This window comes from Lissotriton vulgaris, chromosome 1_1 (genome assembly GCF_964263255.1).
Source record: "Lissotriton vulgaris chromosome 1_1, aLisVul1.2, whole genome shotgun sequence".
Lineage (NCBI taxonomy): Eukaryota > Metazoa > Chordata > Amphibia > Caudata > Salamandridae > Lissotriton > Lissotriton vulgaris.
Window position 1 is genome coordinate 1,259,776,602 of NC_141685.1, and position 27,935 is coordinate 1,259,804,536.

Genomic DNA, 27,935 nt, shown 5'->3' on the forward strand with positions numbered 1-27,935 from the left:
TCCACAAGCTATTCCACTCGATTCCTTTCCCCAACTTTATTTTACACAGATATACATGTAGGGAAACTGTCTTTGAACACTGCAAGAAGCGAACAGACACCTTAAGCATATTTGACATGCATGAAAATAGCATCACGCTTGTCAGATTTCTCCATTATTTTACATCTGGTTCCTTTGTAAGACCCCATACTTTGTAGTGAGGAGCACACATCCCATCTACAATGACTGTAGTCACTCTACTGCATTGTATTTTGATTGCATTTACATTGAGCGTTATGCCCTTGACAATGTGTTGAAGCACTTCATAGCAGGTAGCACAATACTCTTGAACCCACGATTAGTGGTTATTCCAGTGGTTACTAGCTTTTGCACTCAGCAATAAGCTCCTATTTTGTCCTGTTTTTTTGTCTTAGATTTAGTTAATAGGAGTTAGGTGAAATCAGAAGTGTGAGCTCGTGCAAATTATGGTGGACTGAGTAGATAGGCTAGAGATTGTTATTGTTAGATAGCAAAGAATGATTACACATAAGAAGGATTTAATATTTGTGAAGAGTGAGAAGGCCAGTTTGAAAAGATATTCTAGAAAGCAAGGCAGACAAGCATGCAGTAGATTAAGTAGATTCCTTTATTTAAGTCGTTTCAAGAAGTTAAGAGGAAAACCCCACCAGGAGCAGCTGCCCTGCTGCTCAGCCCTTACCCAACTGACACTCACAGACATCCAACGTTCCATCCATCCAACATTCCACACCACACACATTCTAGCTGAGCAGCAGGTAAACTTAAATAACAACAGCTATGCACAGAGACAATAAGGAGTGCAGGTGAGGAGGGTAAGGAAAGGGTTGTTTGACATGAAAGAAGGAGAGAGAGATCCAATATAGTTTAAGGTCAATTTTCATGCAGGATTTTAGGAATATAGGTGGACTAGGATGCTTTTGGAGGTAGCATGCAATCTGAGGATGTTGAAAGTGTAGAAGGAAGTGGATGATGATTATCACCTGTGGGCAAGTACTATATGTTCTTGCAAGTTTGGTTGTTCTGATTGGCTGCTGATGATGTTGAACAGTTTGTCCTTTGATTGCTTATGTTAATAGTGAAGATAAATTTGAATCTTTTCAACTCAAAACTTGCCTCTTTATCATTATACTATTGTATTATGTTATGTGGTATGTCCGAATAGCTGGTTATTTAGGTTTTTCGGGTAAGATTTGGAGGAGTTGACCTTCTCTGCATTTTGTTTTTTTTTCTAAAGGAATTGAGCTGATTTGGATCTCCCGTTATCTTAGATGGTCCTCCAATGGAATCTGTCTGTAGACAATGAGGCCAAAAGGTATAATAAAAATGTTTTGTGAATGGGATAATATAGTTTCTCTGATGTATGACATGAATAACCTGGCCTTACCCACTTTTCTGAACTGTTAAGTGATTCTCTGTGGCTGTAATCTTTGCAGATATGGAATTCCATAGATTTGCATCTTGAACTGAGAAAATGTTGCCCGCAATGTTTTTCTTCCTGTAAGCAGGAATTATTAAATGTGATGCCAGCCTACAATGGAAGTTCCTTGGTTTGGAATATTTGGTGGCTTTAGAATGTAAAGAATTTGTTAATTTTCCATTTATCACTTTGTGAGTGATGTCTACTGGCTCTAAAGGCGATCTTCTTGCAATTGGGAGACAGTGTAAACTGACTGACTGACTGAATTATTTATTGAGCGCACTTATGCCGAGGCGTCTTGGCGCTATAGAAGTAGGATAAATGGAGCTGCCTGTTAGACCATTGAGAAAAGCCAGGTTTTTAAGGCTTTCCTAAAGCTGGTTCGATTTGTGTCAGAGCGTAGAGCAAACGGCAAGGAGTTCCATAGCTTTGCTGCCTGGTAAGAGAAAGACTTTCCGACCCAACGGGCTCTTCCGATTCTAGGCATACAAATCAGATCCAGACTACTAGATCTTAATGTCCGGGACGGCATGTAGCGAGGGAAAAGATTTGTCATATCCTTCGCACCTCTTCCATTGAGGGACTTGTGAAGTAGACAGAGTGCCTTTAATTGCACTCTACGCCTAACAGGGAGCCAGTGGAGTTGCCGTAAAGCTTGCGAGGTGGGATGTCGTTTAGGGAGTTCTAACAGGACTCTGGCTGCCGCGTTTTGGATCGATTGGAGTTTTGCAATTTGTTTTTCCCCCGTGCCAAGGTATAAAGCATTACAATAGTCTATACGGGACAGCACCAAGCTCCGACCACTGTTTTCCTCAGTGTAAATGGAATATATGGCCGGATTTTACGGAGCACCTTGATTGTAAAGAAACAGGCCGATGTAACTTGACTGATTTGGGCGGAGCAGGTAAGTTCTTTATCAACCACGAAGCCCAGGTTTCTCACCTTATTTGCTGGGACCGGGCAAGTTCCGGCTTCTGGAGGCCACCAAAGGTGACTCCAGATGGTGGGTTTGTGACCAAACTCAATCACCTCGGTTTTGTCCGTGTTGAGTTTAAGAAAATTCTTAGCCATGCAGCCCCTTACGTCTATGAGACAGTTGTGAAAGCGCTCCACTGTGGCCTCCACCGTCTGGAGGAGTGACACCACTATCTGTGTGTCGTCAGCATAAGACACTAAACACAGATCGTAAGATTTTATGAGTTTTGTCAGAGGGGTGACGTACATATTGAACAGAGTAGGGGAGAGCGCAGACCCTGGGGGACCCCACCAGGAAGAAATAACTCTCCTGATTGGAGTCCCTCCCAGTGGATTTGCTGCACTCGTGTTTCCAGGAAGGATCTGAGTAGGGTTAAAGCGGTATCTGTAATGCCTACTGCTGCGAGCCTGTCCAATAGGACCCTGTGATTGACGGTGTCAAATGCCGCCGTCAGGTCAGACAGTATCAGAGCAGCTCTACCTCCTTCATCCATGGTTCTTCTAATTCCATCAGTGGCCATAATTAGCGCAGATTCAGTGGAGTGACAGGACCTAAAGCCATGTTGAGTGGAATCTAAGATGTTATTTTTGTCTAAAAACTCCATACATTCCTGATTAATTGCTTTTTCTAGTATCTTGGCCGGTAGGGGGAGGCATGATATTGGGCAATACTGTTTGGGTTCCGAAGGGTCTAAGGATTCCTTTTTCAAAATGGGCCTTATGCAGGCCTTTTTCCAGTTTTGAGGAAAGACTCCAGAGTTTATTATCACGTTCAGTAGCTGGGTAAGGGCTGAACTGGTTGCCTCACCGGCCAGGTGGAGTATGTGCGGGAGACAGGGGTCCTGGGGTGAGCCTGATTTGGTCTGAATTAGCAAATTTGTGACCTGATTTTCGTTTAGAGGGGTGAAATGGGGAACATGGATTACAGGAGGTTCCGTCTGTTCCTTAAGGTCGGTTGTTGTTGTAGTAGATTGATTATGAGATCATCATAGACCGATTGTACTTTATTTTGAAAGAACAGAGCCATATTGTCTAGAAAAGTTTATTCAGGGGCAAAGACTATGTCTCGAGGACACTTTGCCAGATTTGTTACAGTTTTAAATAGTTCCTTTGAGGCGTTTGACGCCTCTTGGATCTTCTTAGTAAAGAAGGCTGACTTGGCCTGTTTTATCTATATTTTAAATTCCAGCAGGACCTTGGTATAATCTTTCCTATGAGGAATGCTGTAGTCGCATCTCCAGATCCACTCATAGTGGCTGCATTTTAGTTTTATTTGTTTGACGTCAGTAGTATACCATGGTGAGGTAACTTGTCGTTTTCTAGGTTTCTTTATTTCTTCGGGAGCCAATTCATTTATCGCCTGGCTGATCCATGCGTTGAAATTGATTGCCCCAGTATTACTCTCTTTGACCAAGGGGACATTACGTGATAGAGTTTTAGTAAGTTGGTCAGCTTGAATACTCTTCCAGGAGCCCATTTTAGCTGGGAGCAAGTGGTCCATTCGTCGGGTAATGGGAAAATTGATTTTCAAATTAAAAAAGATGGCTGCGTGGTCTGACCAAGGAAGTGGTATGACCGAAGTTAATGGAATATGGTTGTTGTTGGTGAATATACCATTGAGTGTATGACCAGCTCGGTGGGTGGAATGTGAGACTATCTGTTTCATCCCAACCCTTGGAAATTGTCAATGAGGGTGGCCGCGTCGGTATTGTTATTAGCCTCTAAATAGAAGTTGAAATCTCCTAGAACCGTGAACGTAATTGTATCGAGGCAGGATTCTAGGAAGGTTTGGACCGCTCTTGTGAAAGGGGCTCTAGGTCCTCGGGCCTATATACCAGAAGTCCTGATAAGATTTCTTGATTTTTGTCCTTGATGTTGAATGTCATTGCCTCAGCTTCCAGACCTGATTGTGAGAGGACGTTTACTTTTAGATAGGAACGGTAAATTATCGCTATTCCACCCCCTATTGCTCCTGTTCTGTCGACCTGTGCTACTGAGTAGCCGGTAGGGACAGCTACGTTCCAGTCTGGTACTGACGCGTCGGACGCCCAAGTTTTCGTTAGGAAAATCAGGTCAGCCGCGCTATCTGTTATTAGCGTTTCCAGCTCATATTTATGTTTGGACATAGATCTGACGTTTAGCAGAATACTTTTTATTGTTGTATGGTTGTCGATTGTGGGGCTCTTGGCTGGGCCTGTGTTGTGGCCGGTATATGCTGAATTCTGGGAGGTGTTGTTAGTCTTATAACCCATGATATTAGTACGCTGTGTAACATCTCTTGGAAAAACATCTGCGTTTTTCAGCAGGAAGCCACAAGAAGGGCAGCCGCTAGGGTTGATGGCATAATGATCGAGCATGATTGTGGGTTTATCACAGAATCTAGTGTTTAATTCTAGTAGTTCAGCACTGGAAAAGCTCATCTTTGGAAAATGTGCAGGGGTTGTGGCACTGGGCACGGGTCCGGCACGGAGGGGCACAGACGAACTTGCCAATGGCGCGCCTACGGCACGCCGCCAGCGCGCTCGCTGCGCGCGTCCGCTGCGCGCGACCTCTGCGCGCGTCCGCTGCGCGTCCGGCTGAGCATAGTGCTAAATAGGCTCTCCCCAGAAGTAGCGCCAGCTAGAGCGCGTCCCCAACCTGTCCCAAGATAGCGTCTGTGCTGACACCGCAAACCCGGAGTTACCCTGCTCTCCCTCTGCAACAAACGGGAATTCCCGCGGCGGACCAGAGATGTGGGCAATAAGGTAAGTAAATTCAGTAGTTTTTAAAAAAATGTGCAGTTCTAGAAACAGGTATTAAAAAACGTAATAATCACGTTCGAAATACAGGTGTCAACTCGCAGCTCGCAGCAGTTTAAATTTGGCAGAAAAGTTCTCATGGTCTAAGACCTGTTTGCAATAGGGGACAATCAGCAGGGCTAGCAGCGCTATGTTCGATCTTCCTAGTAGTGGAGAGATGCGGGTTTGTGTACTTAGATTTGGACGTAGTCATGCTGCTAATTTCTGGATTCTTTGCAGCCTTCTCATGATTAAGTGTGGCATGCCCTGTTATAGTCTGTTCATCAAGTTGAGTGCGGTCATTCGCTGAACCACTTGAGGAAATTCATGATGTGGAAAGATGTGTCTAAGTGTTTTTATAGTGTAGAAAGTTGATTGATATAGCTTGTTCATTTAAACACTCATGGTATGTGCAGATCCGAAGATAATTTCAAGATTTCATATTTCTTTATATATTTTTGGAGGAGGCCACTGCTTATCCAAACAAAAAAGAGGATCATACATTCACCACAAATCAGTATTTCATTCTTTTAATCATTTAACTTGAGATGATTCTACGACACCCAATGATCTATGGCTATGAGACAGTTGTTGAGTTTCGATTTTCCTGTTTCCTTAGGTTTTTCCAATTTGAGGATTATCTGTGTGTCATCTGCATATTTGCAACATTTAAAGTCAAAACTGTTGATAAGGTTTAGTATTGGTTTCAAATATATGTTTAACAGTAGGGCAGGGATGATGAATTCTACGTCTGCTTTTGTGCAGTAAAGAGCTGATGAAAAAGTGGTCATAAGAATCAGGTAGGACCTGTTATTTACGTAAAAGGAACTCTAAGAGAGAATGATGCCATCTACATTGATTTATTTGCTTATAAGAAGTAATATAACATTGAGTACTGTGTCAAAAGCTGCTGAAAGGCCCAGGAATAGTAATGCAATTACCCATTGTTATCAACTCTGCGCTGTCAGTTCACAAACAGTGCCTAACCCTGGGGTTGTCATTGATCAATAAGTCTTTCAGTCTAAAATCAGTGAATCATAATATATTCCCAATTACATTCTCATCCGGTATGTCTATTTTTGGTCTCTGTCCTGCCTAACTTTACCTACTCTTTTCAGCTCCCTAGGTACCTAGCATATTGCAGATTTTTCCATTTAGTCCTGTTAGTTTGAAGTAAGTTGCCAGCATCATTCATAGTCCTTCAGGCCCCATATGGCATGTAGGTCCATTTTATGTATCAAGGCAGAAAGCCAGCTTCCTTTTAACAATGTTATTTGGAATTGTTTCCACTACTATGTGTGTCTACTGTATTGGCTCTAGCTTCTGAGGGGATGAATAAAAGTATGAAAACCCAGCTGGGTATTTGCCACACTTCAAGAACATGCAGTGATTATCAGTAAAAAAAATGTTTAAGGTAGGAGAAATTATGATGTGTAACCATTTTCCGTCTACACTCACTCTCCTTGCGACAAAATATGACAGAAAAAATAATGTGTGAACGAAATATTGCGTCAAGAATATCTAGGAAAAATTATTTTGAAGTTAAGTTTCTATAAGGAAGCAACGTTTTACTATATGTACCTTGATAATATATGTATCTTCAAGAAATGTAGACGTGGAGTTAAGAATAGTTAACCTATACCTACCTATTTGCACTTACCATCTTGGTATTTAGGCCCTCACTATTTCTGATACGATATTCTGTCCACACAATATTTCTGTTTTCGATATTCTGTCAGTGGTTCAGCCTTATGTTTAGAGACTTTCACTTCTCTCAGGATCTAGACAGAGACCAGCAGGCATGGCTGTGCACACTTACCCCCTCACAATGAGAGGCCCATTAAAATCCCCATACTGCCCCCCCCCGTAAATACTGTTACCAGGGGGCCGGTAAGTCTTGTGGGTTGGAAAATACAAGGAGTGCACATTTAGGAGGACTAAGGTGAAGGATCAGTTTATCCGTACCTGTTTTCACATCAAGATTTTAGCTACTTCCATCAACCGGATTGTCAGTGTGAAAAGCAAACATCTAGTTTAGATGGGCCCAGTATCGTGCTATCGTGCCCATTGGAATCTATGGGTGGCTGATATTGAGCTCCTTAGACTGCTGTTTGAAGCTTTGAAACTTCTTTGAATGTACACCTCACACACCCAAAGAAAGGTGGGTGTTTTTGTGCTAGAAGATCCTCATACATCGAGGAAAATTCACACTTGTGGCAAATAACCAACTTTTAAAGTGGGAAAAACATTAAAGGCATACCGAGTTGTAAAAGATCATTATTCCATTATATCAGTCACAGGGGTTATGGGCAACACCATAGATATTAGGGTTTTGCAATGAAACATTTACAAAAGCTGCCTACAATATTACCTTTCCAAAAAATATTGAATTAGTGGTGGAGTAATCATGGCGAGCTGGGGTTGACAATGCTTATTGTGCTGTCTTCCTATGGGTTAACTTAAACTGAAGCATTAATATAGTAGGAACACCAGACCACTGTGCGAGACATGGCATAGTGTGAAACTGGTATAAGAAGCTCCTCATCGACTGCAACAACTTTCCAAGCTAACATGGTTAATGGTGCACGGCTCTAAAGGTGGTTGGATGGTTTAGTAAATGTAAATGTATTTTGTATTTATATAGCGGCTTCTACCCAGAGGTCTCGTAGCGCTGTATTCATACCGCTGTGGAACCCTTCCTGGCTTTCCTGTGAGATGTTCACTCCTGGGCACCCCCAAGGTGAAGCCAGGCATCCAAGTGCTGCTGGGGCTGTTGTGGAGATTAAGCAAGCTATTGCCCAGAGTCACAGAGTGGGACCCATGATTAGACTAGGCACCGAGGCGAGAATTATCAGGTCCAGTAAGATTGAGTCCAAGAGCCACCAAGGTGGGAATTGAACACTGGTCCCGGGCCAGATCTCTGCATCAGGGTCTGCCGCTCTAACCATTGAGCAACGCTTCTCCACAGTGGTTGGTGGGTCGTTGGTGTGTATTTGTGCTGGACTCAAAGCAGTTTTTGTGTGCAGAAGGGATTGTAGGAGATTGTGAGTCGGTCGTTGTCTTTATGTGTGGTCTTTTAGAGTATCTCATTGTTTGTGGTCTGTTCATGCCCCTCTGTGTGAAGCCAGTGCTCGAAGACATAGTTTTTCAAGCAACTATCCTGGGTGATGGGGAAAAATGGAGGGACTGATAGTGTAGAATAATTCCAAGAAAGTGGCGGCAGGGATCTCTGATCATACCTATGTATGCTGCAGTGCTCAGCGCCTGACATGCAGTGGTATAGAAGTCATCAGACAAGTTCTCATTTCTGGTTTTGAGTCTGATTCGGCTCTTCTACACACATCATAATACAGTGTTGGGTTTCCAGAAGTGGTCAGCTGGGACCTCAGAGAGGTCACAGACATGGGAGGTTGAACCACTAAAAGCTTTCAGGGACATATGGTGCTGATTATGATCTTATACATACAACGTATTTGCTTCGACTATTTCTGGCCAGAATGTTGTGTTTGTGCATTCCAAAAATGTCTCTTATTTTTTTTCTCAAAAGGGTCATGAGCATTTTTTTAAATACAGATTCAAAACAATCCTGGTGGTTTCAGAAAACCCGCTTAAGAAGCCATGATCTAGCGACCTGAGATTGTCTATTTTCTGAATCAGGCTGTACAGCACTACACATTTTCCAGATTTTGGAGACAAAGTTTTGCGTCTGATTTACTATGAACAGGCGATTCTGCTCTCCTTCTGGTGTGCTGTGGATTTGTGGTGGGACAGAGGCGGCATTTTATCAGCTTTCATGAATGAATATGGCTCCGACCTGTAAGATTGCTGTACATTCAGCGCCTCCCCTGGCTCCTTTCAAAGCTTTCGCCTGAGGGTGCTTGTTGGAACTGCCTAGAAAATTTAATATTTTATAGGTGTATCAGAGAGTTTCTTGAAACTCTCCAGGGATACGAGTTTGTAAAACCTTTAATAGTGAATCTGCTGTCTGCAAATGTTTGCCACGTTTACTGTGTCATAACATTTTGTAGAAAGTATTGCGCATTTATTTATATATGTTATGGATTTCGGCCTTGAAAAAAAAGTACGTCGTTGGAGACCCAGTAGTGGGCATTCTGGAGAGATGAAATGTGGGCTTGAAGTTAAGGGGGAACAGAGATGCGGTACTGGTGTGAAGAATGGGAAGGGGGAGGCTGGTGCACAGTGAAAAGTTTACAGTAGTAAGATATGGCAATATGGAGTGGTGGACAGGCAGTGTTTAGGTCTCACCTGAGAAAGAAAGGGTTGTTTCTTTCAAGCCATTTTGTTTACTAGCAGGTGTTTCAGAACCCACCTATTGCTTACCATTGATTGGCTTCATTGTCACTCTCACTTCCTTACCTCTCGTTGGTCAGCACGTGGCACCTTCATTTGCTCTTCATATGCTTGTCCCTTTTCTAGAGATTGACCCAATCACTGCTTCCTTTTCCAGTGCCTACACTGCTTGCGCTATCAAGGATATGTTTTTCTTTTACTTCCACCCTTCCTTCTCCAGTGTTGTTGCTTGCCCTGTACCCTCCTGACCCCATCCGAGCTGTTGCTTGCCATGTCCCCCTCCAACATTATTATTTGCCACTTCCACATTAGAAAAAAAGTACTAAGAAGCTGCCAGCAATGTCAGTGTAATATTAAAAAAATAGTAGACGCTATTTCTCACAAGTTACTATTTTTTCGATATGTTATTGATCTGGGATCGTTATTCAGCATGTCCTAGTACTCCGGATGAGGTAGCAGAACTATGCACAACGTACAGACCCCGCCCAGCTGTCTTCTTTAACCCCTTAGCTGCGGCGGCTATTCTGCCGCAGCACTAGGGGGGAGGGGGGCCGCGCAGCGCTCCAGTACTTGTGACGGAACCGCTCCGTCACGAGCCTCGGGTGGGCTGTGTTTGTGACGGAACGGTTCCGTCACTGCCCCTCGCTCAATAGAAGGCGCCGCGCAGGCGCGAAATCAGCGCCGCGTAGGCGCGAAATCAGCGCCACGCAGGCACGGCAAGCGGGCCGTGACGGAACCGCTCCGTCACCAGCACAGCCCACCCGAGGCTTGTGACGGAGCGGTTCCGTCACGAGCATGGAACGGGTTAAGAGGTATATGTTTCATGCCTCCTGTCAATGGTTTCAACCAAAAACTGCATTTTCAAAATCCTCATTACAGAAACTGCTTTGTAAATACATCATAGTCCATGCATGGCAGACGTTCAATTGCTAGTGGCAGGGTAAGATTGGTGAGACGGGCCCTCTGGCAATGGGTGATGGGCTGGCATTTAAGTTGCAGCTGTTGGTCACTTTTTGTCCAGTATGGAGGCCAATTTAGGCTGTGTCAGTGCTGGTCAGATGCCTCCAGCAGCCCAATGGGGGCCTGAGCAGCCTTTCCAGAGGCAGATGGGCCTCTATTACCTCCATTTTACCAACTGGGCAGAGGTGTCAATCCCAGTCTCTCGGTGAGCTGGCCCATTATTTTATGCAGATTGGCCAAAAAGTGGCATCACTTACACTCAGGTGTGGTTCACCATTTTGACCTAATCCTTGTATAAAGAGTCCTGGCAATGTTTACATTTTTTTATCTCATGGAAGCTACGAAAACATGCCTCTTTTAGACAAAACTCCTCCTTCTTTTTAGAATACTTAAAACACTGAAGCAGTGTGTTGCAAAAAGGTGCAATTCGCAAATGTGGTCCTCTTTTTTTAGGGTGCCCGAGCGGATGTTTGACCCCAATCCATCTCTGGCTAGTATGCAAAGTTATACACAAGCTCCTCTTGTTTTTTTGCCCTTTTCTTATTACAGACTAATGGTCCCTTTCTATAAAAAAATGTAAATATGCTGCATAAATGTAATGAATGTATTTCATGAGTGCCTTTTTGTAATTCAGTAAGTAATGGCTAGTTTAAAAAGATTATATTCTGTGCTGCGCAAGTCTAGGTGACTTAAACTGAGGAGGAATTTGTGGTGTTGCAGATCTGCAGGCTATTAATGATGGATGTATGACGTTACAATGCATACTTTTACAACGCCTAGCTTTACAACGCAATTTTTACACCGCAACATCCATTACAACTCATACTATTACAACGCATGCCATTACAACGAATTCTTTGAAACTACCTTTACAACGCATTCCACTACAACGCATACTACATTTACAACGCATACCATTACAACGCATAACATTACATTGCATGTAAGGTAAGTGTTGGATAGTGTAGGGGTTAAAATTACTATTCTAACTCCAGGGGGTGCAACAGTAGGGTAAGTGTTGGATAGTGTAGGGGTAAAAATTACTATTCTAACTCCAGGGGGTGCAACAGTAGGGTAAGTGTTGGATAGTGTAAGGGTACTATGTGTTGTAATGCTATGCGCTGTAATGGTATGCGTTGTAATGACTGCGTTGTAATGACATGCGTTGTAGTGGTGTGCGTTGTAGTGTCATGCGTTGTAATGGTTGTGTTGTAAATGCATGCGTTGTAATGGATGTTGCGTTGTAAAAGTTTTGTTGTAACGGTAGTGCGGTGTAAAAGTTGTGTTGTAAAGGTTGTTTCCCATTAAGGATTTTTCAATTGTGCTGTAGGCTGTAAACACATAGTAGCCCATAAAGATCTTACCCCCCGCTGTGCAAAAGTTCCATGGCACCAACAAAAAAACTTCTCGCTGCCACTCAGGCTAGAAGCCGCTGCTGTGCCACACCATGCCAGCGCTCACCCTTTTAAATCAGCTGAGTGAGGGTGCATCCTTTGCCTGCTCAAAGACGAGTTTCCTAGGTGGAGACATGAGGTGGGAGGGTAAGGGATGGCGTGCTGGCACTCCAGCACTAACCCCCTCCAATAAGGGCCAAGTTCCTTAAGCACTAGATGTAATAAGCATTGGCAAAGTCAATTGGTCTCGCCTACGAGAGAACTATTAGCATTAACAATATATTTTAGTCATGTTGTACAACAGTGAGACTGTTGCACCATATGGCTGAAAGTTAGACAAAAAAAGCACCATGACAAAGCCAGCTATATGAAATTGGGTTATTAGTTGTGAAGAATGTGAGTCCTTCACAAGTACGAGGTCTCCAATTGTTTTAATATTAGGAAGCAGGTATCCCATTGTAGGATGCGGCTCTCTCGTGGAAGAAAAGCAGAGCAGTCCAAATTCTACTCTGGGGAGGTAGTGTTGGGTAGAAATTCCAATTTGCTGGCATGCAACAACACCACTTGGTGAATTATTGTCCAGTTAGTGCTTTTTATTTATTTAAAGTGAAAATACATTTACTACACACATACTAAATGCTTCTCATTAATTTACAAATATCAGGCATATGGAAATACATTTGGAGTCTCCCTCATATCACATTTCACCCATGCTTGGTCCTGAACCCTATAATCACAATGCTCTGCCTGTACCAAATGAAACATCAGAGTATAACGGAGTGTCATTGGACATAAGGCAGATCTACTGGATTTGTGAGGGTGTCACCACATTAATAACAATAACCACGCCACATTTTAGCAATGATATCACCATTAAAATCACTGGGAACAATAATTATATTCAAATGTAGTCATTATGAGCATATGCATTGCATTGTTTGTCAGTAAATCTACGTGCATAGAAGTAGCCGAATGCTGCCCAGTATGTTTAATGAAGGCATTCACGGCTGTGAGGCCACCAGAAGCACAACCTCTGTTCACTCATGCAGATAGTTCCTTGACCAAATTTCATTTCATTTCATTTGGAGGTGTGCAGTGGGATCGAAGTGGTGGGACTGCCAGTTCAACCATTTGGAACATATTTAATCCGGATACAGGTACCCACTACAGCAGCACAACACAGACTGCAAAGGGAGGCCATAAAGAGGCTGGGCAGGTGGGAGTCATATGTTTACAAGAGCTATATCAGGACAGAATGGTGGTGACAACTCTAACTCCCATAGGGGACCCGTAGGACAGGAAGAGGGTGTGGATAGTTGGGCTTTTCTATGTGGCATGGGCTTAAAAAATGGGCAGAATGAAGATGAAGATTCAAAGGGGTAGGGGTGGAGAACCCAATGGTAGAGTGGCTCTGAAGGTCTGGCATGAATTGGAAGCCTACTGAAGAAACAGGATAGGCCCGAAGTGCTGGTGATACATTTGGGGAGCGACTTAACTAAGATGGGAAGGGGTCAGCTACAGGAGGCAATCAAAAGGGACATGGCAGAGATAGCTCACCTCATGGCACCTTTCAGCATAGTGTGGTCCAAGTTCATACCAAGGTTCAACTGGAGGGGGTCCAAGGAGTACAGGGCTGTGGAAGGGATCTTAGTAAACTGAATGTAGCAATGAGCAGATTCTGCAAGAGCTTGGGCTGGGAATTTGTCAGACACAGTTTGATCAACCTGCTGGTCTCCGGCTTTTAGGTAGTGGGCGACATCCTCCGAACAGAGGTAGGGCTGGACATGTTCCTGCTGAACATTATGGGAATACTAGAGCTGGTTAAATGCACATATGACAGTGATTGTCACAGGTTGAGGGGAGCTGCCCAGGTGCAAAAAATCCCAGGCAGCATGGCGGAATTGGAACAAACTGAAGAGCAAAAACAATACACAAGAGACATTGGTAGAAGGGGTGTCTGGTAACCAAGTGGGGATTGAGAAGCCAAATATTAGGGCATGCAGAAAAGGAAGCCGGCTGACAAGGGAGGCTTGGCACCTGCCACACAACTTGGGCCACACAGCCCACAAATTGACATTTGGTGGCAGGATTAAGCCTTGAACCTCCTCAGAGGTCCCCCCCACAACCAAGTATAGACTAAATATATGCATGATGTGTTTTCTGATAAGATGTGTAGTCTGATTGCCTATGGGCTAATGAGTCAAGATCATGTTAAATGTGTAACAAAGGACAACAGTCTTTTTTCGCCAAACAGCGTAGTTTGTGGGAACCAGTAGAGGTATCTGAAGGATAGCGAGGGTTCCTAGTGGAAGGAATGGGTGGGCTAGGGTGAAGGCCATGGATCAGCATAGCCAGGGCCTTACAGAATCATGGAGCCATAACATGGCCTGACACTCACAGACCACAGAACAGCAAAAGGCACCTGGCACCATGGGCATGGATGGCGGAAGCAAGAGGTGAGGGGAACGGCACAAATTTCACTGTGTGCATTTGGTTGGCACCAGCGGAAAAAAACCTCTGTGTGAAATTAGTGGAGGCCCCCAACAACCTGCAACTTTCAGGTGGGCCAATCGTGCTGGGGAAAACGCTAGAAAAACGTAGGTGCAAAGCACGCACGAGTTGGCAGAGAAAAAACAAAGACACACCCACTCAGATCAGGATACAGGTACAGGGGAGACACCAATGCAAGACAAAATGCAGTCACCTTGTGGAGGTGGAACACACTGAAGAGCAGGAACAAGGCACCCTAGAGAGGGACAGAAGGGGGTGCCTGGTGACTCAGTGGCTCTTGTGATGTCAAATGGTGGGACTTGCAAACAAGGAAGCAGGGGGCGATGATGGCACCTGCAGTCCAGTTGGGGGGATTTTTGGTGACAGGATTAAACCTTGAACCTGCTCAGAGGTCTCAACCACAACCAAGTGTGGACTGAATTTATTCATGATATGTTTTCTCACATCTTGCGCTTGATTGCCTGCGGGCTAATGAGTCAAGATCATGTTAAATGTGAAATAAATAACTGCAGCCTTTTGTCTCCAAGCTGCGACTATGCCTGGCTTGTCGGGAGGTCACTGAAAGATATCAAGTGATGAGTGCCAGGAATTGGCCAGGTTAGCCCCACCTGCAAGTTGTAAAAAGCGGCCATGACGAATCTAGGAAATCAAAGCTACTAAGACTCAACCAAGTATGTGGGATAGTAGAAGGAATGAGTAAAGCTGCCGAGCTCACAGATCTTTCTCTTGTTGAAATGACTGCCTTGGCTCAGCTGAGGAAGAGGGCGTGGTTTCCAAGACAGAGCAACTGGGGTCAGCTCGGCTCACGTGCTTGTAGCGTGCCCCTCACACACGTTTCATCTTTCATCCCTTGTGTTTACGGCTTGCCTCTGGGAGCTACCCCGGTAGGTATACGCACCAGCAACTTCTCCTTCTTCCCCTCCCTCCTTTCGAGAGTTTTTCAATTCTTATGACAACGTCTTTCAAAAACAAACCAAAAAGATAGAAAGAAAATGTAAAACGGAGCTATCTGTCCGAGGCACTTTTGTTTCTGTTTCAAGAGCGGAGAAGGGAGAGTGAAGACAGATTGTAAACACTGAGCTCTAATGCTAGCTTAGACTAGCACAGAAACCCACAGAAGCGCACCCGCACCCTCGGACCTGATCCCTGCCAGCGGTTGCCAAAGTCCCACCGCCTGTGTCATCGCAAGAACTACGTCTGAGGAAAGAGAAGCGGCACCAGCCCTACTCCCACAGCCTTTTTAGAGAGTTCCTGTTGTTTTTTTTTTCTATAAACTTTCTTTCGAGCGCGAGCCCTCTTCCTGCCATCCTCCTCCCCCTGCCGAAGAGACAGATGTTTCTGCTCCCTGCGCGCTCGGTCTCGCAGAGCGCGCAGAGTTCCCCAGGCAGGCACCAGGGCACCGCACAGAGCGACCCATGCTTGCGCCCCACCATGAGACGCCGAGTATGGGGCCCCGCACTTCTGCCAACGTGCTCAGCAGCAGCAGCAGAGCCAGCCCCCAGGAGAAGCCCTCAAAGTGCCCACCGATGACCACCTGCATCAAAATTCAGAAGCGGCACCTCTACGCGCCCTGGGCAAGGTAAGGCACCCTGTACCTGCTCCTGGAAAAGAGGGGCTGTTCTCACACCTACGTCATATGTCAAAATAGCTTCCGGGACTCAGAGGTCTGAGTACCAAATCCGATCAGTGGTCTCAGCGCCTGTATAAAAGGGACTTAGGGGTATATTTACATGTTCTGGCGCATCTCTGCAAATCAGCAGGGATGCGCCAGAACAGATGCGTCATGCAATCCCCTCCTTCCGCCACCACAGATGCGCCGCATTTACAATGCGGCGCACCATGGTGCAAGGAAGGGAAGATGCGTGACGCATCTTGTGACGTATGGGCGGCGCATTGCTGGAGTCGTGTCGCAAGCGTGACGCAACTCCTGCAATGCACAGGGGTCACCCATACTCAACGTGGTGCGTCACTCCTTCCGCCTGCTTCAAGCAGGCGCACGGATTTGACGCAGCAGCGTCGTAAAACTGACTCAGTTAAATCTTGTAGATTTCACTGCGTCAGTTTTACGGGGCTTTCCTGCGTGGGAAAGCCCACCCTGCGACAGAACGCCCACATGAAACCTGACGCAGGTTTCATGTGGCGCAGGGCTTTACAACGTGACGCATCTGCCTAGATGCGTCTCGTTGTAAATAAGTTGCAACGTGGCGCATTGTTTACGCCACCGCTGCGTCACAAAAGTGACGCAACGGCGGCGTAACAGTGTTGCAAGGGGCTTGTAAATCTGCCCCTTAGTCTTCTTGGGGTTTTCTCACATCCCACTAACCACCCCCACTGTGTACCCGATCTCACTGCCAAGATACCTGAGCACGTTCAAACTACCACCACTGGGTGGAATTCATGGGATGATGTTCATCGCCTCCATGTCTACACAGGATAGTGGTCCTAACCTGTGCATTACGCTGGCCGCCTTACATGACAGCAGATCCATGATAGAAATATGAATAAAATGCAGGTATGTCTCATTGTTCCTAGGGTGATAGATTAGGAATTGGTGATCTTGTTATCCCCTGTCCTTGCTGGTCTAGCTCCAATCTTGGCGTGGATGGAGGACAGAGCCCTGTACTTCTGATGAATGTTGCTGCAGAGCTTGTAGGTGACAGAACAAGCTAGTGACCGTTTAGTTCAGAGGGCACTCAATGTGAGTCCTTAAAAACAACCTAAACCAGCCACCCAAACAGGGCTGGACTGGCCATACTGGAAATCGGGCATTTCCCCAGGAGGCTTGGAAGGGTGGAGGCCAGTTTTGAGACACGGAGGGGACCGATTTTGTTACTGTGGGCCGGTGCTGCAATATGCCCCCTCCCAGTAACAAAAGCAGGGGTGCTTCACACTGCCATTACCCCACCCCGAGGATTGGTCTGGCAAAATTGCTAGGGCGGCTTTCAGTTCCCAGCCTGGCCCGGCTCTCAAACGGTTGTAGTCAGCGAATAGAGGCTTTGCTTCTGTTACTGTGGGATATTTTCTTTTACAATCCAATCATTGTTATGTTTGCTGACAGGATTATGTCAGACAAAGAGCTAAGGCTACAGGTGTGCAGGCCCCTGACTTTCATGATGCTTTGAGCAACATATTACATCGATGGATAAAGAGTTCTTCCGTGTCTTTCTTTAGTCGTACAGCTACCATTCAGGGAAAGCTCAACTAGCTACAGATTGTGTTTATTTTACATTTTTGCCCAGCCTGAAGCACCAGGTCTGATTATTAGAACTTCATTTGGGCACCAGAGCTACTGTGCTCACTTATTCAGTAATGAAGGGATCATCTAACAAAAAACCTGACCTCGTTTGGACCAAAGGGTTGCAGAGGGAATAATTGTGTTGATGGACATTATAATACCTCAGACATAATGAAGTGAAATTCACACTAGTAGACTTTTTATGAACATGTCAAGTAATTCCGTTTTTTAATTACTCTTTTCATGAAATGTTCTTGTTTTTCATTTTCATGCAATGTTGTCTCCTCTGTCCAGAAATACCTCAGACATGGAACGAACAGTCACCTCCCTGTTGTTGTTTCATGTTCAAGATATAGTGAATGCACAGAAGCACCCCTACAGCACGTCAACCCAAAATAAATCCATCTAGAACCCCCAAGAAATGCCCGGCCACCCTTAAAATGGTACCTCTGTTAGCCTAGTCTGTGCTGCAGCCACTAGAATAGCTTGAATTGTTGTACATCCCGCTTCTCTCAAACTGCCATAGTAGCGGTGACACCTGCAGCCAGCCAGCGGCTGCCAGGACTATGTTGTCTCACCCTAGCTTGTTTGCTGGACAAACACCAAAGATGCACATTGACAATCTGGGCTCAAGCACTCAAGGCTTGTCTATGAATATCTGCAGCTGGGAAGAGAACTTAAGGATTCCATCCTCACACTCTGTCCGCATCAGAGGCAGAGAAGCACCCCCAGACTGCCTGACGGGTCACTGCTCATGGCCAACAACCTTGTGGTGAGCTTGAAGTAGCACACATCATCATTTGTGAAACTCCCGTAGCCACTGAGAATACTGTGATCGCTAGCCATAGTCTACGACCCCTTTTAGCCGTTTGAATAACATGCCACTATTCACTTAGTTTCAGAATCGTGAGGAAATAGTTTTAATTGCCTCACAAGAAAATGTCACATTCATGTGTTTAGCCCTAACTGGTAGTTGTGCTGAAATACTGCAATTTTACAGGCTAAAATACACCAGAGCGTAAGGCAAGGAAACAAGGAAACTCCACACACTACAAATAGGCCAACTAACATCTGCTATGTCTCATCTCCCTCGCCCCCCCCCCACCACACACACACACGGATCCCTGAGGCACCTGTTACATCAAGGCCCCCTTTCTGATTATGCAGCATCTACAAGCCCAGATGGTGTTTGCAGATCAGTGGTCTTTGAAGTGAAATATAGGTAGATGGACTGAAATCAGGCTTTTCTTCTGAAAGTAAAAGAATGCTGCTTACATAAAATATATGTAGAGTAAATATAATGTAAAGTGCACATTGTATATGTTGTTTAATGCTGGCTGTTGCTTCAAACTCCTCTGAATTTTCGAGAAATGGAAACTGAGCCACACGAAGATGAAGCGATCTGCCTGTCACTTTTAGGTTAAAATAAATTGGAGCTGCGATCGCTATTCGGATATGCCAAGGGCCCTACCACCCGCTTTAAACCAGAGTAGCAGACGGCCGCTCTCTATGGAGTACGCTGCTTTAAATTGGTGGTACTGTCCAGTACGGAGTACCAGCACTTTTTTAATTATTATTTTAAGAGGGAGAGTACCGGCCCTTCTCAAGGGATATGCAATACTTTCAATTGAGGAGTACCAGCACTTTTTTAATTATTATTTTAAGAGGGAGAGTACCGGCCCTTCTCAAGGGATATGCAATACTTTCAATTGAGGAGTACCGGCACTTCTCAGAAACAAGCAGGTACTCTAGTACAGAGTTAATCAACAACACCAGTCCTAGTTCTTGTGGCAATATTCACTTATTGGACTGTAAACATCAATGGTCGACATTCGTTACCCAAGGGATCTCTTTAATCTCAAGATAATCCAAATGTTTCAATCTACTGCCTCTTTAAAACAACAACCTCTCTGATCTATACAAACAGGACAGCACAAACAAAAAATGTGTGAAAAGCGAGATGGCACCTCACGGGCGCACCACCAATGGGACCCCTGGTTGGTACTCACCAGGATGGCCCTGTTCTCATCATTGGTGCCATCAAGCTAAAACAAAAGCGTGTCTCGAACCCCAAAAATAAAAAGACAGTGGATGGTGCAGTGGACACAACTTATATGTGACACAACTAACAACATGTAACATTTAACATATAAGTCACTGCGCAACTAGGACAATAAACTTTACTTTCGTTCCTTTCTTTGTTGCAGACAGTAAACACACATATACTAAAAAAGGAGAGAGTGAATACTACCTATCGATTCACTCTCTACTTACAGCCTAGTACAGAGTACCTGCTCTTTTTTTTCATTCCAAGCACTAAGGGGAAGATTTACAAGCCCATTGCGCCACTTTTGCGTCACTTTTTCCATTTTAAAAGTGACGCAAATGTGGCGCAAGGGACTTGTAAATCTGCCCCTGAGTAGAAACACACCACACCAACACATTGCCATGGCCTGATGTCTATGCTTATGCATGCCCTGTGAATTTACTTTGGCAGAATTGTAACTTTTGCACTGGGGTGCATCTGGCCTGGGTGTACTGAGGGTTGGTACCAGTCTGAGTGGGCAGGCCGCCCCTGATCACCAGTAACGAAACTGCTCTTTTGTGGTTGAGGCTAAGTGTCTGGAAACGTAGAGTGGCCGTCGCGCGCGCGTCACGAGACACCACGAGCTGCCATGGAAGATGCCACCTCGCGATGGCGGGGAGAGTCGTGTATTTCCTGTGTCACTGTTAGGCTGAGAATAGCTGCTGCACATCCTCCAAGGGGTAGTGCTGGGAAAGTTGGCCTCAGTCTGGGCTGTTGTAGTTATTTGAATGCAGGGCTGCCCTTTCCCCCCTCCCATAAGAGTTTAGTCCGTACTGGGCAGCAGTGGGCACATCTACACAACCCCGGCAGCAGAGGGCTAACCGAAGCAGAGTTTTCGCACGGCTCGTCGCCCTCTGGGGCGTTGTGTCAGGGCAGGGCCGCTGAAAATGACTTCAATCCAGTGAACATGTTTCTAAATATAAGCGCAGCACATGTGTGGATGTTCGGAGAGGCCCGGCGCAGGGCGCGCGCTGCAAGCCTTGGAGCGCTGACAGCGCTGTGCAGTGTCTCAACTCAGCTGTGGGGCAGAGTGACTGGCAAGCTGCAGCTCACGGCGGAGGTGCGCAGGCAGAGCTGCCCGAGAGCCCGCCACGGCCTGGGGGAGGGGCGGGGGTAAGGCCCAGGGGTGTTTACGTAGCAATGGCGTCGTATGTGAAAAGCAATTCATGTCTGCACCTAGGCCGGGTGCACGGATGTACGAGGCCCGCTTGGGATCTCTGACGAATGGGAAAGGGAGGAACAGCCAGGGGTTCTGTGGGTCCAGGCTTTGACGAGGTATATATCCCTCCAAATTGTTACCAACTTGTAACGCATTTTTGGAGGTTCAATACACAAACCGTGGGGATACATCCTTTCTTCGGTCTGGGCTTTGGGTGCATTGCTAGAACTGAATGGGTATATAATTCGGTGTTTTTCAGGATAAGACAGGTGCAGTGGCAGAGATGCAACAGTTCTGTCATTTCAGTGTCCTTGGGGGAAGAATTCTGGCTCACAGACAGAGAAGTACGTTCTCTAATCGTCTGAGGAGGTTCATTGACAACGTTGTGTCAGCGTTAACAATCAGTATTAGTTAATGTCCTACTGGTCACAATTAAGGTAGTTCCCAAAGAGATATGTTGTGTAACTGTTAGTCCTACTGGGAATATTTCAGGCCACAAATGAGGGTGGAGTGGTGTGAGCTGTAACAAATATATGTGTTCATCGTTCTCCTTGCCTAGAATAAGATACATTGTCAGAACTAGGGTGACCACCTGGCATGAAGGCAGTTCTTGACAGGACTGTAAAAAAAATCAGAACAAAGGGTAAAAATTTAGGACAAAAAATCTGAACTAATAGTCAGTTTCACAGACACAACAAAGGAAGGGCCACACCCCACAACTTTATCAGTGCATTTATTTACTATTTTCTATAAAGCACGAATTATTCACTGTGGTCTTTATGTGATTGCCTTTAGGTATGCTATATTCAGGTGGCACATTACATCCTTGCTGAATAATAAATGAATGCCCCTGAGCACGGTGACAAGGCCATCACCACTACTCAGGTGTACACAGTCTTTCTTGAAGAGAAAGCAACAGCAACATTTTGATGAAGTTTATAAACATAAAAAAAACCATGACAATCACACAGTAAGGTAAGTGTCCTTCTGCTAGTTTAAACTAGTTGAACAAAACATCTGCCTCACCCCAACCTACAGTGGACTTTTAACCTACAAGAATAATGAGGCAGAGCAGAAGGTGTGCGCGACAGTCTCACAGCTAATGTTAGGATGTGAGATACCTCCAGTTTTCCTGAAGTCTCACAGCCCCAGAGTGTGAGTCCGGGACTCTACATTTGTCTCAGATTTGGGAGCCCACACTACCAATCAAAGAGAATTAAAGAGGAGGATGAAATTGAGATCAGATGGCACATACACAGCAACTTATTCAAAGGGTTGCTGCTAAGAAATGGATAAATATAGAAGAGAAGAACACGGTGGGACAATTCCTAATATCAGACAAAATGGGTCCACCATGAGTATCAGAAAGTATTGTATACTTGGGGAGTTGTCTCAGCAGAGAGGATAGAAACAGAAGGGGCACTGTCAAGTGGTTGAACAAGCAGCACCCACACACCACAGCAAACTCTCTGGTGCAATGATCCACTGGCTGTGCTTGTGAAGGGTGAGCAGGTGCCAGATCCCTTTTATGGATGTGCTGGGCAATTTCCCCCTCTATCCATGTCTCAAAATGGTTTTGCAGTTGAGCCATGGCCAAACCATTAATCTGACTCATCCCAAAGTACACGTAGAAACTTCAAAATATTTGAGATGTAAATTACACAGACAAAATGTAAGAACATGATAACCATTTTAAAATGTGGAAAGTGCTTCTTTAACATATGTTAGTGTTTCTCTCTTTGTATGCAATTAGACCCCAGGTTCAACTGGGAATCAGTTACCTTTCGATATCCAGGGATTAAGAACTATCATTCCCCCACTGATTTGTAGGATTTAAATCTGGGCAGACGACACAGTCCGTCTGAGCCCAGTTTGCTTTTTTTGATCTTCTCTTTAATAATAATGTGCTGAACTCGTCCCAGTGTAATTTTCAAACACTGGGCCACTTTCAGCAGCGCCTGCACATTGTCTGCTTTCCATCTGCAACAAGCAACATCGTGCAGGCGGGGACGGGGCTTTCTTTGTTCAGACTCCTGCTGGGCCCATAACAAAGGCCGAATTTGAGGGGTCATTAGGTCTTTTGTTCGAGTCTCCTGGCTGAGAGCAGTCACGAGCCTCGCACCTAGAAGCAAATGCAGCAGAGGGGAAACAAAGGTTAGCACATCACATATACTTAAGAGAGGCAGCTTTTCACTTTGTTCAGGCTTTGTGTACTAGATATGCATGCACTGTAAGAAGGTCAGATGTGTTGGCCTCTCCCAGTATTTACACAAAATAAATGTAATTTATATAGCACTTACTACCCCTGAGTAGGCGTTGAAATAATTTAAGTGCCACTTTTTTTTCTTGTATAGTGCTACTCATCCCAAAGCAGAGTGTGAGAGCACTTTTCATCACACGTACATATTAAAGTCATGGCTTGTGATGCCACTTCCTATGATGTAAATTACTGTGATGCCACATGTAATGTCATGCACCCTGATGTCATGTGCCATGAAGTCACGCTTTGTGATGTCATGCACCGTGATGTCACTTGCATACTGCCTAACTAGGTTAGTCCCCTCACTTCCTTTTTTAGGGTTTGTGCCCTGGGCGCTAGTGAAGATGTCGGTGCTACCCTGGTTATTGTATTATTTCGCACATCGTCCCCTGCTCATCCCTCGTAACTTCTTTAGATTCCCCATGTCTGATCAAGGAGATGGGGTGCCACCAGGGAACTCTTTTCACTCTAAAGCTACCTGTGACTGCAGGTGGATTAGCCCTTCTCAATTTATTAATCTATTATTTAGCTGCACAGCTCCAATGGGTGGCTCGCTGGCTGTCTGGCTGCTCCCTGCATGAGATGGGGTTTACCCATAAAAACTTTAAGGAGGGCTTACTGCACTACTCATTGTTTCCTATTGACCATTCTTATGAGCCCACCCGGGTTGTTCTGCAAAGCTTTCTCTTGCCTTACTAGAACCCGTAAACTCACTAAGATGAAGACATACTCCGTCCTGCACAACCTTTGCTAAGCCTTCCGAATTGCACATGATGGCTACTCTTAGGGCAGTTCCATCAGTGTCAAGCTGCAGTCCTCTCACAATTAGGGGATGTATTTGTTGATGGCACACTACTAGATTTTTCCAAACTCTTATGGCAGACTGAAATCTTCACCCGGGTCAACACTTTACGAACACCTTAAACAATCAATAAATTCCCTATTTCTTGTCTGCCACCTGGTATTGAGCACTCATGGGTTGTGCCAGATGCTCTAGACCATAGGGTCTGATGGGAGATTGATAGGAAGGATATACAGAGCTTTCCTGCAACATGGAGACCACTAAAGGGCTTCTTTATCTACACTACCTGGGACACTGACATGGCCAAACGTCTTCATGATACAGACTGGGCTAAAATATTGGACTATCCCCACAAAGTGGCTTCCATTTTAAGTATATTCAATTTAATATTCTGAACTGAGCCTACCTTATACCTGCCTGAATTAACAAAATATACCCTGGCGCCACCGATGCATGCCCTCGCTGTATGCAATTAGATGCCGATTTGGTTCATATGCTTTGATCTTGCTCTGCACTCCTTTCATACTGGCAAAGATTTCTCTCGGTGCTGTTGACCGCGATGGGCCATGTACCAACAAATTCCCCCAGTAGAGGTCCAATTGGACGTGTTGCCCCATCCTAAGTTTGAGAAACCCCCAACAATTTTCTCGACCTGGTTCTTTTTCTAGCAAAATGCAATATCACACTGCACTGGTAGGGTTCACTTCCTCCGACTATCATAAGTTGGACCGAGTACTCGCTCTCTTGGTTTCAATCTTACACAGGGAGGAATGAGCAGGTCTGAGAAAATATTTTACTGCACAGACATTGGATATTTTGGTGGACACCTTTAAAGACTGCAATAAAGATGATGCTCTCCGCCCGTAAACCATCCGATACATACACTCTTGGTTTCTATGTACTAGTTGTTCTCCCCACATCTTGGCAACTACACAAGGCAGTGGTGTAAGGACACCTATCTCTGACACACTGTCATGATTTGAACACTAGAACATTTTCTTCTAAGCACCAAAGGGTTCATCGCTCTGTTTTCCTATGCTGGGCAGAGAACGGGTGGAGGGACAGTTTATTATGGGCGAGTTAGTTACAGAGAAAAGAAACATTGTGTGCTAACTCTTCATAAATGTATGTAGCCATGCAAAGTTCTTCGGTAAATATACCATGAAATCTGTTGCTTTGCATCTGGCTACTCTCCAGCTATGTAACCTCTTTTGACATAAAACAATAAAATCTTTAAAGAAAATATATATTAGTGTTTTAATTTAGTACATTGGATCACAACATTGCATTGACATTTATATGAAGTCAGAGTTTCTAAGCATACATTTTAGAACATTTATTGATCTGCCCTCCTGCAACATCACAAGTGCACAAAGTAACCCAATTGTCTGGTTTCCCTTACGTCATGGCCAATATTATTGTAATGGCTGGTGGAACATTAGAGGGTAATAAAACATACAAGTTAGTTTTTTGAACACAGTCCATCTTAAACTGAATTAATTGAAAGTGCTCTCAAATGTCACTTTCAAGTAAAATAGACACATGACGTAAATTAATTAATTTGACTTAGATCATACCATTTAGTCATGCAGGAAATCCTGGATTTTCACCAAGGCTTTCCTGTCACACATGGTGCACGTAAGCCAGTTAATAGGTTCATTTACTCGTCTCAAGCCCCTCTATAACTAGAAGACAGTGTTTTTGTACAATTCTGTAGGACGACTAGCACACTGTGCTAAATAAATACAGATCACAGGTTAATCTGGTACAATATCTAAAAAAGAAAAAAAATTACATAAGGAAGGTGAGGGAAGGCAGGACATCATATGCTAATAGCATTAACTTTTTCAGACATTGCATTGCTATTCAATACAGTAGTCGAAGTGCAATATAAAACATAATGATACTGCAGTGGCGACAGGGTCAGTGAGCGCGGAAGCAGAATCAAAGGTGATGCTAAAATGAAGAAAATGTTCTGTAACCATTTTGTTGATATTTCACCATCAAGTAACCACATATCAAATAACGCACAACTTAAATAACAAATAAATGAAAGTTAAACAAAGCAGTGGGAAAATCACTATTTTATGTTATGATCCTTTATTGGTTAATGTGATCATTATAGATCTCTATGTGTGCAATCAGAGGCCCATAGAATTGACTACTGTTTGGTGCAGCAGGGAAACTGACTTGTGTATTTTTAGTGTTACAAGGTCCCTGAAAACACTTTGAATGTGTAAGTCATTATTTTAAACATGAATTACACACAGTATATTATAGGCTCTCACAAAATGCGCATACAAATTTAGGTTAAAGATAAAAAGTAGAGATTTCAGTAATATGCGGATTATACCTGGTGTACATTTTTTTATAACGTCATTAAAAGTACGCACTCCACTACCTCTCAAAAAGAAAATATTTGAACTGTCACAATTAACTTTTGTTCCTTAGCTGAAAAATTATGGACAAATGCCGATAGTTAAACCATCTGTCATGGACAACTGACATTAGGGCTAAATTGCGGACAATGCTTGAAAATTACGGACAGGTGGTCACCCGAGTTAGAACCACAGGCCCTGTAACTATGGGACATTTCAGTGTTCGTCAGGTCATGGCAGTGGTGATTGGCACTGTCATGTGGCCTCTTACTGTTGGGTATTTAATGTAATTAGGCCAGCGTTGAGATGCATTGGAGAGTTGTATGTGCTTTCTCAGGTAATCAATGTCCATCAGTCTATCCCTTAGGCTTTATTGGAGTGCAATACAACCTGTTACTTTTGGAGTTAGTCAGTATTCTTCATGCCTGTAAGACCTGAGTTCCAGTTCCTTCTGTTTTTGAACGGAATTGTGTTATCCTTGGGAAATCACTTTATTCTTCTGTTCCACTCATTTTCCCTTTCTCTACAAATTGGCAGTTTTTATAATGAGTACAACCACCAGCACAGCACACAATCAAGCAATGAACATGCCCCTTTTTCCGTTCTGAGTATTGTTTGCCCAATCAGCTGAAGACCATGACTTGTGTGCATCAAGAAAAATGTATGTCCTTCATTTCAGGTTACGCAGGTGAGAGTTGAGAATCACTGTTATTGCTTGTTTCTTTATTGGTTCGGTGAGTAGTAAGTCAAAACTGAATAAAGTGGCAGTGCTGTGCAGGATGTTAATATCAGGACTACTCTATGCTAGTCTAAGGTTTGGTACGAGCTGCGAGTATTGATTTCAGTAATAGTAGTGATTTTCAGCATATGACTTGATTGCGAAAATGATTTGCATTTAATTCAATAATATGTATATTTATCCCACATGACTATTTTGTAAATCTTTCATGACTGAAGCTGTCGTGGACCCACATTGGGCACCCCTGGTTTAACAAGTGCATCTTCAGGTCAGGACTCGGATACATTGACGATCTAATTATGCTCCCTACTCCCATGACTATCATGGATTGTGGGGATAATTTGACACTCCTTGAGAGAGCAGCATGGGTTCTTTTTAGGGGACCAGCAGGTGCTTCAGAGTCAGGGCTCATTCACTGTACACCATCAACTTTCACTGCTGGGATACCTACGGGTAGCTACGTGCTCTATCAGTGTTTCATAGAATAGAATAGAATAGTACTCTCATGCAGTGACATAACACAAAATGATGGTGCCCTCCTGCAGAATGTAGAGATGGGTCTCTGAGTCTCCCAAATCTCCCAAATCTTAATTGGCCTTGTGCTGAATGAAGTGCCCCTGAGGGGCTGGGGGGCTTTTAAGCATTGGAAGCTCACAGCATTGCAGAGGCTGCAGTGGCCTGCGTTCTACCTCTGCTTGCACGGATGTATGTGCTCTCCCCTGGTTTACACTGTAGTATACAAAAAGCAATGAAATGCTTGAATTAATCCCGGACACTTGGGCCGCATCCCAGTCTATCGTTTTTTTGGACACCATGCCACCTCAATATGGACCCAACCATGTGCAAATCATTCTTGACCCTGCTCCAATGGGAACAGTCCAGCCCGAACTGCCAGGACAGTCCTCCTTGTAAT

The 27,935-nt window shown here is 44.5% G+C and overlaps 1 protein-coding gene across 2 annotated transcripts in view; it reads left to right on the forward strand.

The window, feature by feature from the left end:
• The window catches only part of PDE1B (phosphodiesterase 1B), a 1,669,085-nt gene that overhangs the window by 507,693 nt on the left and 1,133,457 nt on the right, over nucleotides 1-27,935 (forward strand). Inside the window, exon 1 of one of the 2 annotated variants that reach the window (XM_086964607.1) lies at nucleotides 15,618-15,942. The exons of the other annotated variant lie outside the window; for it this stretch is intronic. Coding sequence (XP_086820733.1) covers nucleotides 15,779-15,942 — 164 coding nt within the window. The 5' untranslated portion in view covers nucleotides 15,618-15,778. Of the gene's footprint in view, nucleotides 1-15,617; nucleotides 15,943-27,935 lie in introns of those variants that run through there. 2 annotated transcript variants of the gene reach the window in all.